General features: G+C 37.9%; 1 protein-coding gene and 1 non-coding gene across 3 annotated transcripts in view; both read right to left on the reverse strand.

Moving 5' to 3' along the window:
- The window catches only part of CEP295 (centrosomal protein 295), a 44,152-nt gene continuing 28,435 nt past the window's right edge, over positions 1–15,717 (reverse strand). For both annotated transcript variants that reach the window (XM_065638223.1, XM_065638232.1), the window contains exons 17-28: positions 13,304–13,410; positions 12,386–12,524; positions 10,590–10,823; positions 9,117–9,274; positions 8,716–8,875; positions 5,767–6,407; positions 4,795–4,968; positions 3,452–3,569; positions 2,437–2,640; positions 1,784–1,892; positions 1,200–1,299; positions 1–343 (exon numbers count right to left, since the gene is read on the reverse strand). In XM_065638223.1, the coding sequence (XP_065494295.1) occupies positions 296–343; positions 1,200–1,299; positions 1,784–1,892; positions 2,437–2,640; positions 3,452–3,569; positions 4,795–4,968; positions 5,767–6,407; positions 8,716–8,875; positions 9,117–9,274; positions 10,590–10,823; positions 12,386–12,524; positions 13,304–13,410 (2,192 nt within the window). In that variant the 3' untranslated portion in view covers positions 1–295. The remainder of the gene's footprint in view (positions 344–1,199; positions 1,300–1,783; positions 1,893–2,436; positions 2,641–3,451; positions 3,570–4,794; positions 4,969–5,766; positions 6,408–8,715; positions 8,876–9,116; positions 9,275–10,589; positions 10,824–12,385; positions 12,525–13,303; positions 13,411–15,717) is intronic.
- LOC135984651 (small nucleolar RNA U2-19) lies at positions 12,756–12,839 on the reverse strand. The gene has a single exon (XR_010605696.1). It is a non-coding gene; the product is annotated as a small nucleolar RNA U2-19 (small nucleolar RNA).

A 15,717-nucleotide genomic window follows, 5' to 3' on the forward strand; every position in this document is an offset into this window, starting at 1 on the left:
TACAGGTATGTTACAAGAGATCATATGATCTCCCTTTCAAACACCAATGCACCTAAGTAAAGGCTTTTCACAATGTCAGTCTACACAATCTGAGGCAAACCACCATTAAAACTGGTTAATCTGCTTCCATAGAATCTCATTAAAACAAGGTACTACACAGATCGTTTACTTGCAGTTTTCCTACAGCTTAAAGTTGAGGATTCCCAACAGCTCCACAATTCACTTAATGAAGTCTGCATTACACTTCGGATTGTACCAATACACAAGCGTTCTTTTGCTCAAAGTCTTCTGCCAGTCACGGTGCTTTCCAAGTCTTCTTGGCTCTTAGTTTTTCCAGCATTTTCTGCAAATCAAACAAACCATGAGATGACAGTAGTCTAGCTTAAGTGACTGTACTAAAACAGTGTAGTAAGGTCGATACAACTGAGGTGCTACTCTTGTTTAGGCTGAACATCAGTAAAGGACAGTGGCAGTACTGCTCCAAAAAAGAGGTTTCGCAGGGGAGGTGTGCTTTTTTTCACTTATTTTCTGTTAGTTATGGAATGTGTAAAACAATATAAAAAGAAGAGCGATTTATTCCACCACAAACACATTCAGGTGGTCACTGCTAAAGGCAGGATTTGGGCCTGGAGCCCCTCAGAGCAGTCTCAACCTGTCAGGTTTATCAAACATTTAGTTCCTCCTGGTTGTCTGAAGGCCAGCAGGGGGATGGAGAAGTAACAACTCTCGTCTTCTTGTTCTAGACCAACTGCAGGCAAACGCAGACAGAAATCTTGCAGCTTTTGAGTGCTCAGCAAGGCAGAATCTTAACTTACTTAGAGTAGCAACAAAGCCAGAAAACAAGAGACTACCTTAATGGAAATTCAGTCAAGTTGGGACTAATAAAACCCCTGCCCTTCTTTGGCCCAGTTGACTTTCTAGCAGCTGGAGTCCCTCAAAGCCTTTTTGCTCTACTTAAAGTCACCAGAAACATTCAGCCTGAAGTAGATGCTTTTTTAGAGAAAATTCCAGCCCAGTCATAGTGCTGACAAGGAAATTAAGTGGGATATATGCCAGTAGCACCACCTGAAATCCAGACTGGTTTGATGGCCTCTTTCAGTTGCACTCATACCACAGAACTATGTCTTAATTATTTTGATTAGAAGCTTTGAAGTCATGAGAACTAACCAGGTTAAGACAACACTGTAGTACACTATTACCTTTTGAAACTCTTTCGCCTTTTCCCTGTTTTTAGCATAAGTTTCTTGCCTTGTTTTTTCTTCCTTTTTGATTTTTACTTCTGCAAGTTGATTACAAAGTCTGTCAAAACAGTAGAAAAAAATTGTCTATTGTCAGGAAGTGAAGTGGCAAAGCAGAAATCAGTTAATAGGCTTAAAGGTTTATGCTCAGTTGTTAGAAATTCAAAAAAATAAAATGGACTCAGGTCTCCAGTAACCTAGAATCACTTAAAATTCCTCTTTGGCTGCCTGTATCTAACAAACACCCTACTTAGGAGTTGTATTTGCATGTTAACATTAATAAGCATCCATATACAATTCTGAACTTTGTGTCACGTTTAATCGAATTTCACACGTGAGTTGACGCTAGGAGCTGAGCAGGCTGCAGTCCTGGCTCTCACCGCCAGCGCTGGGGGGAATTTTCCAGCAGGTTCCTGGGTCAAACACAACATCCCCTCTCCCAGCGCGCTGCTGTTGCTCTGACTGACTAGGAGCTTTCACAAGACAGAGGTGAACTGCTTCTCTTTCCTTAATCTAAACTTCTCCCACTTGTGTCCATGCAATACCTTGAAGTACGCTGATGCATTTCAATTTCTCCAGCTTGCCTGTCTTCTGGAGAAGACACCTTCACTTCTCCTACTTTCTTCAACTGATTGGCAACTGCACCTTTTTTTCCTTTTAAAAAAGAAAGCAAAGCATATCTTAACTCTCTGGTTCAGCTAACTCACAAGCATGAGAGGTTTCAAAGATCTTTAAATGCCACTACAAAAAAAACCCCAAACAGGCTAGGAGAACAGACACAAGGGAGATGACGCCTTGTGTTGAAAATAAATCTTCCGTCTCACTCGTTAGGCTGCTGCCAGTCGTGCTTCTCAACAGCCAACGTCCAGCTCCCCATTAACAGACAGAGATGCATCAGTTCACTTAATATGGTTGTCCTTTATCAAAGAACTATTGCTTGCAAGGAGATGATCTATGGCCACAAACATGTGGGCAGACTGTGAAAATATGAAGAGGACTCATGAAGGGCCTTTACAACAAGAGGTGGCTGACAGTGGCAAAAAAAAAAAAAAAAGCTCCCTGCATCACTGAGAAAACAAATTAAAGACTGTTTCAGTCTGCAACAGCAAAGATGCAACAAACGTGAAATGTTTTCTTCAATAGAAAACAGCAACTGAAAGGATACCTAATGTTACATCTTGTCCCCAGATAAACCTACCAGAGGCAAGAACAGATTCCTTTCGCCTGCTTATCTTCTCAGACTTTCCTCTTTGAAACTGTCTGGCTTCTGGCTTTGCATTTTCTCTCTCTTTATTTTTTATTTCTTCTACTCTTTTCAGAGATTTCTGGATGAAGTTCTTCTTTCTTTTTAAAAAGGATTCTTGCAAACTTCCTGGTGTAGACACAAACTCCAGCAGCATCGCTGTGGAAGAAAAAGTCAAGTCTGAACATTTCTCACTTACTAGAGGTGATATCGCTCATGGAGAGAAGTCCTGCATTTCAATGCATTTCTCCTAAAATGCTGAGCTGAACTACTTTTGTGAATCACACAAGAAAATGACATTATGGATGATGAGTAATCTTGCAAAACAAGCAGCAATTCAGACCTGTGGAATCTAATAACTGCAAGCAGGTCTGCGGTCTGCCAAGGCAAATCCTGTGATAAACACTGCATTGAAAGCATCTTGATACCTCAAAATGTATTAAAAGACCTGAGAAGTCCCTAACATGGTTAAATTCTGTCAACTCCTGTCTTTCATGTTACTGCTGTTCATCTCGGACAAAAAAACCCACTTTACTGCTATTCCACACTATCATCAGAATAGAAAAAAGACATTCTTTGGCTATAAAGCTTGGGGACAGACAGGAAAAGAAACCAACCAGCCCACCCAAAACACAAGGTGCATAAACTACATGACAGTAAACCACAAAACACCACAGAATTTTTCAAAATTAAATAGTTACAACACAGTAAAACCAGCAGAAGTTATGAAGTCTCATGAGAGACAGCCCAGCACAGGAAGAGCCAAGTCAAGACTTCCTTGTCAATAAGACACACTTTAAACCTGGGCCAAATGATCTCCAAACCAGGCCTGAATAGGAAGATGCACTTGCCTAGGTAAAAGCAGCTCTATGTTTTCCAAAGGAGAGGTGTATTTTATTGATTATTTTAATACTGTAAATAAAGACTTTCTCTATCTCAACTTCAGTATATTGAAGTCACATATAATTACCTGCCATCTGATGTGATGGAAAGTGACTGTCATTGGGACTCTGGGCTTCAGAAGAACCATCAGGACTTGCAAACACCGAATAATCCACATCTGGAGCTAGCGGTAAAAATTCTCTCTCCTGTTTCAAAAATAATCAGCGATTGGAAACAAAATACGCCACAAATTTGAGTGAAGTGGTAGTACAGTGCCAGTAGCATAGACCAGATTCAAATAAAAGTTGTACTATTATGCCGTTACAGCAGATGCAAGAAACACATCAGAAAATGATCTGCATAGTAAGTGTTAAAAAGCTCCTTTCTAAAAAACATTTTAAAACTTGAAAAAAAAAAATCCATTAGAGACCCTTTGCCCACCAGATCCCAATTTGTTCTTAGTTCGGGGCTGCATAATTTCATCTCAACTGATCTGATTTTCTTTCCTCTCCCCCATCACTCTCCTCCCTGTTGTCAAGGGAAGGCAGCACCCACCGCAGAAGCACATCCAGCCACCAACCTCCACCCTGCCCACGTTTCAATTGCTTTATAAAGACCCATCTTTAGGCACTTTTCCAACCTTCTCTAGATGCTTCCTGCAACTGAACCATGATTTCACCCTATCTATTCATCTAACACACATTACTTGGTTCTACTTCATTGCTTCAGCACCAAAACTATTCTCTCATTACAAACTAGTCCCTCTATAATTTATGGAATCATAAACAGTTTGGGTTGGAAGGACCTTCAAAGCTCATCCAGTCCAACCCCCTGCAATGAGCAGGGACATCTTCAACCGGATCAGGTTGCTCAGAGCCCCGTCCAGCCTGACCTTGAATGTTTCTGGAGAAACGTTGCTTTATGTAAGCACACAGCAAAAAGCGGACCATAGACAAGTGAAGTACAGCAGAATGACGAGCTGATCCTATTTTCCCCATAAACCAAGAGCTGCTATGTGGATCTGGTGTAGCTCCATCCAACAGGCAGGGGCTTTTTTTCCTTTTTTTTTTCCTGTTTAGTTTGTAGCTTTTGTTTTCTCCCACCCTCTTCCTTCAAGTCTTCAACTTAATGGGACACAACTTAGTCCTGCAGACAGTGGCAAGATGTTTCTGTTTCTCAGCAGAAGTCTTCCCAAACTCTACCTCCTCTGATATGACAAGGTAGTGATGTTACGGAATAGCCTTAACTTAAATCAGTTCCATTAGATCTGTCCACAAAACATAACAGCAAAACCAGATGATCCAGGCACTCACTAAGCTCAGGCAACCCTCACATTCTCTCGTTTTGCAACAGTGGATTAACTGCTACCATGGGGCCTCTCCGTGTACCATTAAGTTAAAATCACAATTACATTAGAAAATGAAGACTCACCTCAGTAAAAACATTAAAATCAGGCTGATCCACGCATGCTGCTTTATTGATTTCATCCTCTTTAATTTTCTCTTGGTTAGTATGTTCCATGTCTGATTCTGCCATACTGATGTCATTTGAGCTTATCAGAGTGAGCTCAGGTTCTTCCAGAATACCACACCCTGACTCAGTCTCCTGGAAAATAAATTATACAAGACATCACTATTAAAAAAAAAAAAAAAAAAAAAAAAAAAAAAAAAAAAAAATCACTATTTCCAGCAATAGGATCAGCCATTATCTTGTCAAAAGAGGAGGCTCATTCAACACGTAGAAGAAAGAAAATTCACACCCAAGCTATAAATGAAATACAGAAAGAACACTTTGCCTGAGGTATTGATGTGTGCAAACCCTGGAACCTGAGTCCAATGCAAACTATTTTATCTACCAGTGTTAAAAAACAAAAACAAATAACCAAAAGCAAGCAAACAACAACAAAAACTCCACCTGTCTTCCACTCACCTCAAGTTTAAATTACTTAGTTCCAGAGCAAACCTTTTTTTTCTTTTTTAAAGCTACATCAAAGCTGTTTCCTCAAGTTTTCTTATGCTCTAGTTAAATTACTTACCTCCTTCAGGCTTCTAAAAGGGGGGGAGGGGGCTGCTCACTAAGTAACTGTGCCAGGTAGCACAGACGCGTGTGTTATCCCGACTGATGCTGAGAGAGGGAAATGCAAGAGAGATGCTACAGCTCCCCCAGCAACCATGGGGACTCCAGCTCAGTTTAGCCACTGCTAATTACTGCAGTGCTACGATCTGAAAGAAGTAGTAGGGCAGAAGTCCAGGAAACATGCAGGTCTTAGACTAGAATTGTAAGAATCAACATTTGCCAGGCTTTCAGATAGTAAAGGCCTACAGTGGCTTAGTGCGATAACAATAAAACCCAAACAACAAAAAAACCTGCACAAATTACTGCTTTTGGAAATCTCTAACTCACCCAGACTGGAATAGGACATGAGCTTCTGGGCACAGAATTAGAATGTTTTTCATGTCTTCCCAGGAAAGAACCATTCTGTTGTGTGACAGCCTGTAAATGGATGTCCGTGTCTTCCAAGTTGGCTCCTCTGGGAACCCTTGATGCTTTTTTTACTCCTGGAAAGCCTTGATCTGGCTCCTTTATATTTGTATTGCACTGAGAATCCAGTTCCACAGCTTTATTTGCTTCATGTACATGAACTGATTTTTCAAGCAGCTTCACATACTTCTTATCAAATGCCTCCACGGGTAATTTTTCAGAAGTCACGGTCTCTTTTGATAAGCGTTTAGGGAAAGTTTCACCTGCTGTAACTGGTGTAGCATTTAGCGGATAAAATGATTTTTGCTCTTCCAGTGGATTCAGACTTTCATTTTGCTGATCTTCCATGGAACACTGGAGATTAATATGTTCCATATTTCTTGCCAGTTCTTCATATTCTCTGGCAGATGAAATGCAGTTCTCATTGCCCCATTTTTTAATTCCAGAGGTTTGTTCAAAAGATCTCTGGAACACAGCATCGAGGTCCACTGGCTGATCAGCATTCTGACAGTGGTCACTCAGGGTAGATTCTAATTGCAGTGGGTGAAAAGAGTCTTCAGAACCTGTTTCAAAAAATTATCAAGTCAAAATTCCAGCTAACACAACAGAATTCCAACTTTTTAAAGCCCCTCCATAACGAAAAATTTTAGTAGTGTATAATAAGAAGTCCAGCAAATAGGAAGAAACATTTTATTTAAGAAAAGTCTCAGTTTCTTCTAGCGTAATACCATTAACATATATAAAATGATTCCTTCACTGTACACAAAACAATTTCAAGAAACAACACTTTTTTTTCCTTCTTAGAATATGTTTAGGGACAGACTTTGTCGTGCTAATGACGTAACTACATTGAAAGTCAATGGATTTTACAATTTATACTCTGTAAATGAAACCCCTTGGAGTCACCTTTTGGGACCAAGTCTCTAAACCAGGAAGGAAACAATCTAAAACACCATTACTTGGGCATAAACTCTTAAAAGTAGAAGGAAACATCCAAATTGGAACAATGATTGCTGTTCCTGTAAGCTACAATATTGCACCCTAAATTTCTTTCCCTTAGGATCTACACATACACATCAAGATATTTCTTTCCCAGAAGAGGCTGGGAAGAGAGAAAGATCAGGTATCAACATTTTAATTACTGGAGAAGCATTTCAGCAGGGCAGTATATGCCAAAAAAGGTTTTTTAAATTTTTTTTAATATGCCTCTGCCCTAAGTTTGATAAAATTGGTTACACCAACTCCAGCATCATGCTATCAATAGGCTTTTTATACACACAGAAATATATAACATAAGCCTTTAAGGGTTTCTCTAAATATTTTTTTGCATTCTTAGACACATACAAAACATCTAGTTTTACACGTATAAATAATATTGTCTCCTGATAAATAGCTGTTAATGGGGAGGGAGGAATTACATTGCAACATTAGCCACTACTAGAAAATTCTCCAGATGATGGACTTACACATCAATCTACCTTGAACTGACAACCCAAACCAGTTTTAACTTGCTTAGCCTGTTGATTGTTATTTTTTCCCTTTTTTAAAGCACAACAATAATAGAATAATTGGTTCAGGATTATAAAAACCTGTAAGAGATGGGGAGATTTTGTAGTTACATTTAAGTCACAAAGATCGTTTCTATAAGCAATATAGAAATAGAATGTTTTGAAGTTAGAAGGGAGTTTCCTAAATCCTATTTGCTGTGACCACAGGTAGTCTCAAAGTATAAACCTCTTCTGGCACTTTTTATTACTTTTTTTTTGGTACCAGCATCTGCCAGCTAAAGGGAAAGAGAACTATAATAGACACAGAATAGCTGCTTGCAGTTTTAAAGATAAATTGTGTGTGTTTCCAAAAATTATACGTGTATATATATATATGCAAAGAACAATGATAATTGACCAGGAACATTTACATTATAAATACCTCTGTTACTTAAAATATTGTGCTGTGTTTCCTGTTACTGTTCGGCTTTCTGTTGGAGCATGTTAAAATGATGAAACATCTGATTCTTGGTAAATAAGAGCTTCAGAAATATTTAGACTACTACGAGATGCATATGAAACTTGAGATTGGTCCTTTTGTTTAGAATACATGAAATATCAAGTTAATTTAAATTCAACTGCAAAATATTAAAAAATACTTTTCCTGCTATGACCTGCAGTTAACTTAAAGCAGCATTAATCTACTAAATTAATTACTACATTGTAACACAAAAGTTTATTCCTTCCTTTCTCTTTCCCCCCCTTTAATTTGTAGATAAAGCTGTTCTACAATTACACCAAATATCCCAGCATGCAGTACATAATGACTATTGGTGTGACTTAGAGCGGAAAACGAAAATTCAATGGTTTGCTGAAGGACACAAAGTATAATAGAAAAAGTAAGATCAGAGAGATTCTAACCCCTACATCTCAAAAAATTTTAATTAAATTTATGGAACTTCCTTAATGTTCTCAAACTTAAAAAAATCACGGATATGCATGAACAAATATTTGGAAAAGTACTTAGGCTGACAGTTTCAGCCAGAGTTGATATTTCTTCACTAGTATCATAATTTCTGCACAAGTAATAAGAAACCAAATATCCATTACAATGACATGAATATGCAGGTCTGCTTTTGTATTGAAGTAATAACTGCTGAGAAAATAAAGAACTCCACGAAATTTAGGAGTTCTACCCATTAAGTGTGGTGGAGAAGACAGTGTGTGAGAGCAGCAGCAGAGTTAAGACATTTCAAAGTCTGGCTGATAGAAAAGTGAAGGTTCCTGCCCAGTTTCAACACAGCAAATTCACTTCAAGGGTTGGTATTTACATGCTGGCAATGGGTTGATTGTGAAATCATTGATCTGACTGCACTGTACGTACCTAGAGTAGAATGTTCTTTAACAGACTCTTCTTCTGCTGTAGCGTTTGGCCTGTTTGTTTCAAGAGCAGAAGGCAGACTGCTCCTTTGTATGTTCAGACTGGAGTTTCCCACTTCTAGGAATGCAGACATGTCTTGGCATTTTGTTGAAAGTTTTGAAGTCTAGTGACGGAAAGAAAAAAGATCTTGATTTAAGATTAATTTTCTCAGAAATAAGAAGGTTAAAAGTTAAAGGTAATATTTGATTTTTAGATCACATTTCTGCTATAATCAGCATAAATACTTCCAGTTCTAAGTACATCAAAGATTATTACTGTGTTTCTTCTAAACAGAAGACAGTATAGGGATTATACATTTAAATCTTAAGCCAAAGTATTCCTCCATCAGAGTTTTTCTGTAGTACCTTGGTAAGTTCTCTACTGTCTTGCAAAATTCTGTATTGAGAACTGGATGATGACGAACTATCCAAGTCAAGACTTGGTTCCAAAGGCTGAAAGAGCTGGTGATGAAAGTTCGGAAAATGTCTCTGTGTTTCAGGAAAATCAAGTTCAGCTGCCAGAGCTGTAAAAAAAGCAGTTATTCTAAAAACAAACAACCAACCTCCCCTAGCACCTCCCCCTCAAAAAAACAATGGACATACCACACCTTGCTTCTATATGCAGTAAATAAAACATATGGAATTCTGCAAGTATACAAATACTAGCTTGTAAAAATTAAAAAAATAAACAAGAAACCCACTTTATAACATCCAATTTTTTCACTCTGAAACAATGCAAGTACAAAAAAGCAGCAAGGAAGTGCTATACCAGTGCCACTTCTTTTTTTTTAAATGAAAAGCTAAAATCCATAAGCTGTCAGTTCAGCACTTGTGAGACTGCATCAGAAGTTCTGTGGGCTTCCCAGTACAAAACACACAGTGACAGAGTGAAGCAAGTCCTATGAAGAGCTACAAGGATGATTAAAGGAAAGATGAAGCACATGATGTTCAAAGACACAAGTTTGTTCAATCTTAAGAAAGGGCTTGGGGGTGTGGGAGAAGGGCACAGAAATCTCTGCTGTGTGCTGCATCCTAAGAGACCGTACAGAGGAGATGCAGGCAGTCTGCTTGAACATGCTCAGTGAAAGAAAAAGATAATGGACGCAAGATGGAACATAGGAAATTCTGGTTAAATACAACTGAAAAAAAGGGAGGAAAAAAAAAGAAGTTGTTAAAACGTCGCCTCTGTCCTTGGAGATATTCAGAAGTTGCCTGGACAGGGCCTTAAGCAACCTGGTCTAGGTTGGCTCTGCTGTGAGCAGGAAAGAGAATTTGGATCACATAACTGGTCTAGATTAATTCTCTGATTCTAGGTTTTCAAATATTCCAGGAGGAAGCAGTTCAAATTAAAATACTAGTGTTATCTTCATGACAGCTAATAAAGATGCTCTTATTTTCATGAATCATTACATTTTTCTGGAGAGCACAGAACTCCCACCGGTCTGGTTATCAGTGTTTCATCAACATGTGACCCTATGTGAATAACAAAGTATTACATATTACTGACTCTACCTTCCTGAAGCAAAAGTTGTGCATAAATAAGTTATAAAATTGGCACAGATAACAAACAGCCTTGTAGCAGGAAGCTGCGCAGAACTAGACTATGATCAGGTAGATACCTAATCAGACTGTTTTGGGGTTTTTTTGCACTACACTATGTTATGTGGACATTTACATAAAGCGAAGTATGAAGAACATCAAAGCAAAGTTCTCACATCCTTACTGACTTTAAAATGTAAGCTGAATTTAAATAATATAAACTAACACATAACATCGAATAAGCTCCTCCTCATTCTATATGACAAGAGTGCAGCACAAAAATTCTCTAATGGCAAATACCTTGAAAACATGTATTGTCCTCTGAGCAGGAGTCCAAGTCTCCACTACGTTTCCCCAGCCCCTGCTGTCTCTGATTTCCTTTATAATGATACATCTCTCCGTCAGGCAACAGAGTTCCCGATGCTCCAGACAAATTCTCTTGCCTCTGCCGCATGGTAAAAGGCAGCGAGGAGTTCCAAGGGTGTCTTGGTGTTTCTCTCAAAATTCCATCTTCCGTACTATCAGAAGACAATCCTGAAATGGTAAGTTAAATGTTCAGAGTTTTGCATATAAACCACTTACATGAAATTGTCTGAAAAGACACTGCTCGATATCCTGAAATATTTGTAAAGAGCTCTGGGGTTTTTTTTCTTTAATTGTCTCCTGTCAATGCTCCCACAAACTGTACCACAAATTTCCACAAATTCAAGCTGATAATATCTAATTAGGTAGCAGCCAGTACAGCTTAGCACTTCTAGGGTATGTAGACTTAGGAAAGACTAAAACAATAACATCAGTTACAGAATACACTGTTATTTTATACTAGCTAGCATATTTTCCCTTCATATCACATATAAATTTGACAATCCTTTAATGTGGGATAATCCTTATCCCTTGAATTTCTTTATGACATCGGGCAATAGTTTCATTCATGCTTAAATAGAAATTGCCTAATACCAAGACGTCTGAGGAAATCAAGGAAACCAAAATGGGGTTCCTAGTTAGCGCACGAACCCCTCTTTGTCTATACGCTTGCAGCAGAATTGCACAAAGCCATCAGAAAAAGTCATTACTAAGCACCAAGTGCATGCTAAAGATAAAACTAGACTTGAAAAACTTATTCGTGTAGCTAAGTAACCAAAACCTTTGGTATTTTTCTTCCACAAATAAAAAAATTAGAAAAGCTACTATCAATCTTAGAATTTGCCTTAGCTTTCTTATGTCAATAAAACACAGATTTGTCACATGAGTTATGAAGTTTATTACTCAAAATACCACTTACCAATTTAGAACATTAGGGTTAAAATAAAGCCTGAGATTTCGGTGGCTCAAAAACTGTAGTCTTCAAAAATTGATTTATAAATATGGACTAACTCATACATGTGGTTGTGTATAAGATCAGATGTGTCACATTAACACAATATTAAGTCTTATAGTATATAAATCCACAGGTCACTATCTAATCACTTTCAAACTCATTTCCCATGTTCACAAGTGAAAATGTCAGTATAAAGAGAACCAACTACATATTTATTATAAAGGAATTATTTTTAGTTTTAAGGAAAGGTAACTTAAGATCAAGAGGTAGACTGCAAGCAAAAAATGATACTAACAGATATCTTCCAGAAAACTATTAAACATCAATATGGCATTCAAATGACATTTTTGCAAATACGTTATTAAGAAATACTATGGTGACAAGCACGTATTGGAACAATTCTCTTAACAGCAAGACAACAATCATAGCTCTATAACAATCTATGATATGTATCAGTTTATCATTTGGGGATAATTTTTTTTTAATTTGCCACTTGAAAAAACTGCTAGTGTTCGAGTTGCTTAACAAAATTCAAAATACCCTTATTCAAAGCTGACATATTATAAGGTTAAATTATTATAAAAATTAAAAAATCATAAGCACATAATGAAATATTTTGGTTACACTTATCTCTGTAAGACATATTATCATTCTTAAGTGAGGTTCCACATTAGCCTATTTCAGAATAACGTATGTCCAGTGGGTTAGACCCATTCTGCTATAAAGAAAATACCCAACTTTCCTTTCACAAGAACAATAACAAAAACCAAACACCTACCAGTATCACCAGGGCTTACATCCAATGTTTCACTAGTCAAAAGGCTTCCAGTCGAAATTGTTGAAGATAAGTCACAGGGTTTTCCTGGCATGAAAGCCTCTGAACCTAAGGTCGTAGATTCTACTTCAGAAAGTACTTCCTAGGATGAAATAACACACCTGTTACCATGTATCTGGATGTCCATAATTAAAGCTTTACAACTACACATTTTATTCTGAGCTCAGTTCAAGTGTAGAAGCCTTCATGTGTTTGCGCAGTCAGGCAAATACAGATTCATCATCGCTCAGTACAGAACACTCACACCCAACAGCACAGACACGTCACCCCCCAACACCCCCCCAACACACACACACACAAAATTTATAAAGCCTCTCAGAACTGCGTACAAATCATGACACCTGGAAGATCACCTTATCTTCTGGTGGTCAGATTTGGCTATTTCTCATCACAGACCCACTTCTACTAATTGTGGATCTCAGAGGGACATATATGAAATACATGAAAAACTCAGGAATTTTACATGCAAGACTGAGCCTTTTACATACAAAAAAACTCATACAAAATATCCTAAAATATTATCTTCCTTAAATTTGAGGTAAGCTCTACAAAGTCACAAAACATAGAATGAGTGTTCTTGTACTTCCAAATTTTGAAGAATTAGATGTGAACATTTCTTCCCAAACTCCAAATTAAACCGTGCACAGTGCACCCTGGCAGCAGAGGGGCACCAGAGCCCTGCGCTGTAGGAACAGGAATACAGCCAGTAGATCCATCGCCAAGATTACCTCTCTTTACTTACTGTTTGTTGTACTGCTGCGCCTAAAATGCTACACCCAGTCTTAGCCACCCAATATGGGATAGAAAGATTTCTTCACAAAATAAAAAGTGACATTACATGGTTATTTTGAGATGACTAACCGTATTATAGAGCTTGGATGATGGTCCAGAACGTGTTGTAACTCCCTCTCCAATTTCAGCAGCAAGAACTGGTGAATCTTGAACCACATGAGAATCCTGGGACTGGGCTGAACACAAATGTAACAGAATCAATACAGAATAGAAAACCACTTTCTATTATAGTTCATGGTTCGCATTTTTTTTTGAGCACCAGATGGCAGCAATACTCTGCTGCTCCTGTCCTCACTACTAAGGCACCCATTTTGCACATCTTTACCACTTTGTTCTCACCTGCAACACACTTTCTGCTCCACTGTACCACCAAGTTAATTGGCAACCAGTGGTTCTCCTTGACCAGCCTTTCTAAAATGTCTGACTAGCATGACAGCTCTCTCCAGAGCAAACAGAAGCTAGAAATTCATGCTTTGGCTTTGCAGAATGAAACATGGCTTTGCTAGAGTTACCACAATCATTTAATTGAGGTGGGAGGAATCTTTTGTCCTCTACTATTACAATGATCACAAAGAAAACCAGACAGTCTATAATAAGCAGATGAGAAAAATCAGAAACAATTAATTACTTAATTATAGCCTGACTATTACCACAGAACTGAATCACCTTTGCCATAATGCTCTTACACATAAAAATAAGGTCAGTATCTATGCGAAAGTACCACCACAGCAGCACCAGAAAAATGCAATTTCTTCATTCAGTGCTGAAAAGCGCCTTCGAGTTTGACAATTCTAAGATTGTAAATTAATTGCCAAGCAATTCTAAAATAACTATTCTTATTTCCAGTAATAATTTTCAAGAAAGAAGTGCTAAATATCAAACTGAAATTAAACAGTAGTTCAGTGGGTGTGTTTTCTCCTGATTCTACGAGGGCTGCTCGTGACAGACATTTCAAACCCCCAGCATTTGTAAGGCTCTATACTAAGGCAGATATCGTAAGAGTTTGTGAATCCTAACACTAGTTTGTACCCTGTATAAACCGAAACTCAGTGTCTCACTGGAAGGTCAAGTACAGTTGTTCCATCTATACTACTATACAAAAAAAGGAGGGAAGAGATTTACCAGTGAGGTAACATCAGTAAAGTGTCTATATGATGTGATATTTATGTATCTGAATCCATACGAAACATTTAGAAACTCATTACAGGGAAGGGAAAACAAAACAAAACAATCCAAGGTTTTCTATAGCCGCTATCATCCAGCAGTCTTCTAGGAGAAAGTACAAGACATGAAAGGAAATAGATTGAAAATGTATTTATTTGAGTTAAAAGAAACTATGTTATTACATTAACTGCTAACCAACTGATCTCAAAATAAATGGTAAAGAAATTCTCAAATGGCTTCTTCCGCCCCCCACTCACAAATTCTCCAGAAACTTCTAGCAGGCTTGATCCTGATCATTTATGACATTTTAACTGGTAAACGAACAGAGCCATTGGCAATAGAATTTGCAAATAACATGAAGGGTGGAAGAATGGTGGAGAAATGCAATACCTCACCCTCCTGCGGAGCTGGGTCTGTTAACGCTGTTCCAATATAAATAAAACTACAAATCTAAGAGCACAGAACACTGGTTTCCGATCCCTTTTCTACACATATGTGACAAAGGTCTTCAGGCTGACAGGCAAGATAACTTTTAAGGTTTGAGTAGACCAAGGTGGGACAAAGGTGGCAACAAGCTCCTTGGCTGGATGTGGCAGTTGTGAGACACAGCAGAAGTTCTGCTCTTTTTCTTTGGAGCAGCGTATAGGAGACAGAGCATCCTGAAAATGAGCGAGGCCTTGAAGAAAATTCCTTGAACCAGCATGAAAACTGCAATCATGTCATCTCTTGGTATTTCAATATCTCCACAGGAGGAAAAAAAAAAATGCACAATCCAAAAGATTTCTAAACTTGAAGAAAGTAATAACAAGAAGCAGTGGCTAGAAATGTCTGCCAGACATTTAGAAACTGGAAATAAACCATTTATTTCATAATTTGGTAAAAAAAAAAATGCTGGAACAAACTACCAAAGAATTCTCCATTTCCTAGTACCTTTACATCAAGCTCAGATATTTTTCTGAAAGAAATGATTGTACTTTCTACAAAATACCAGCATGACAGGAAGTAATTTAGGATACATATGAGATGAGACTGAAGCATTTAATACTCTCTTGTATATAAATTCCATGGAGAGCTATGCTCCAAGTTTTTCATTATTATACTGTAATAACCTGCACTGTTCTTGTGACATTAATATAAGGAATGAACAGTAGCAATTTCATGCTATAAACCATATTATTTAATTAAAAATACAACATGCTCATATCTCATGACTTTATTACATTAATATCCTTTATCCTTTGGTGTCTCATAGAGGAGGGTTTTTTATTCTTCTCTCCTCTCTCCAAAACAATAGTGCTTCACAGCCTTCCTGTTACAAA

This window comes from Caloenas nicobarica, chromosome 1 (assembly GCF_036013445.1).
Source record: "Caloenas nicobarica isolate bCalNic1 chromosome 1, bCalNic1.hap1, whole genome shotgun sequence".
Classification (NCBI taxonomy): Eukaryota; Metazoa; Chordata; class Aves; order Columbiformes; family Columbidae; genus Caloenas; species Caloenas nicobarica.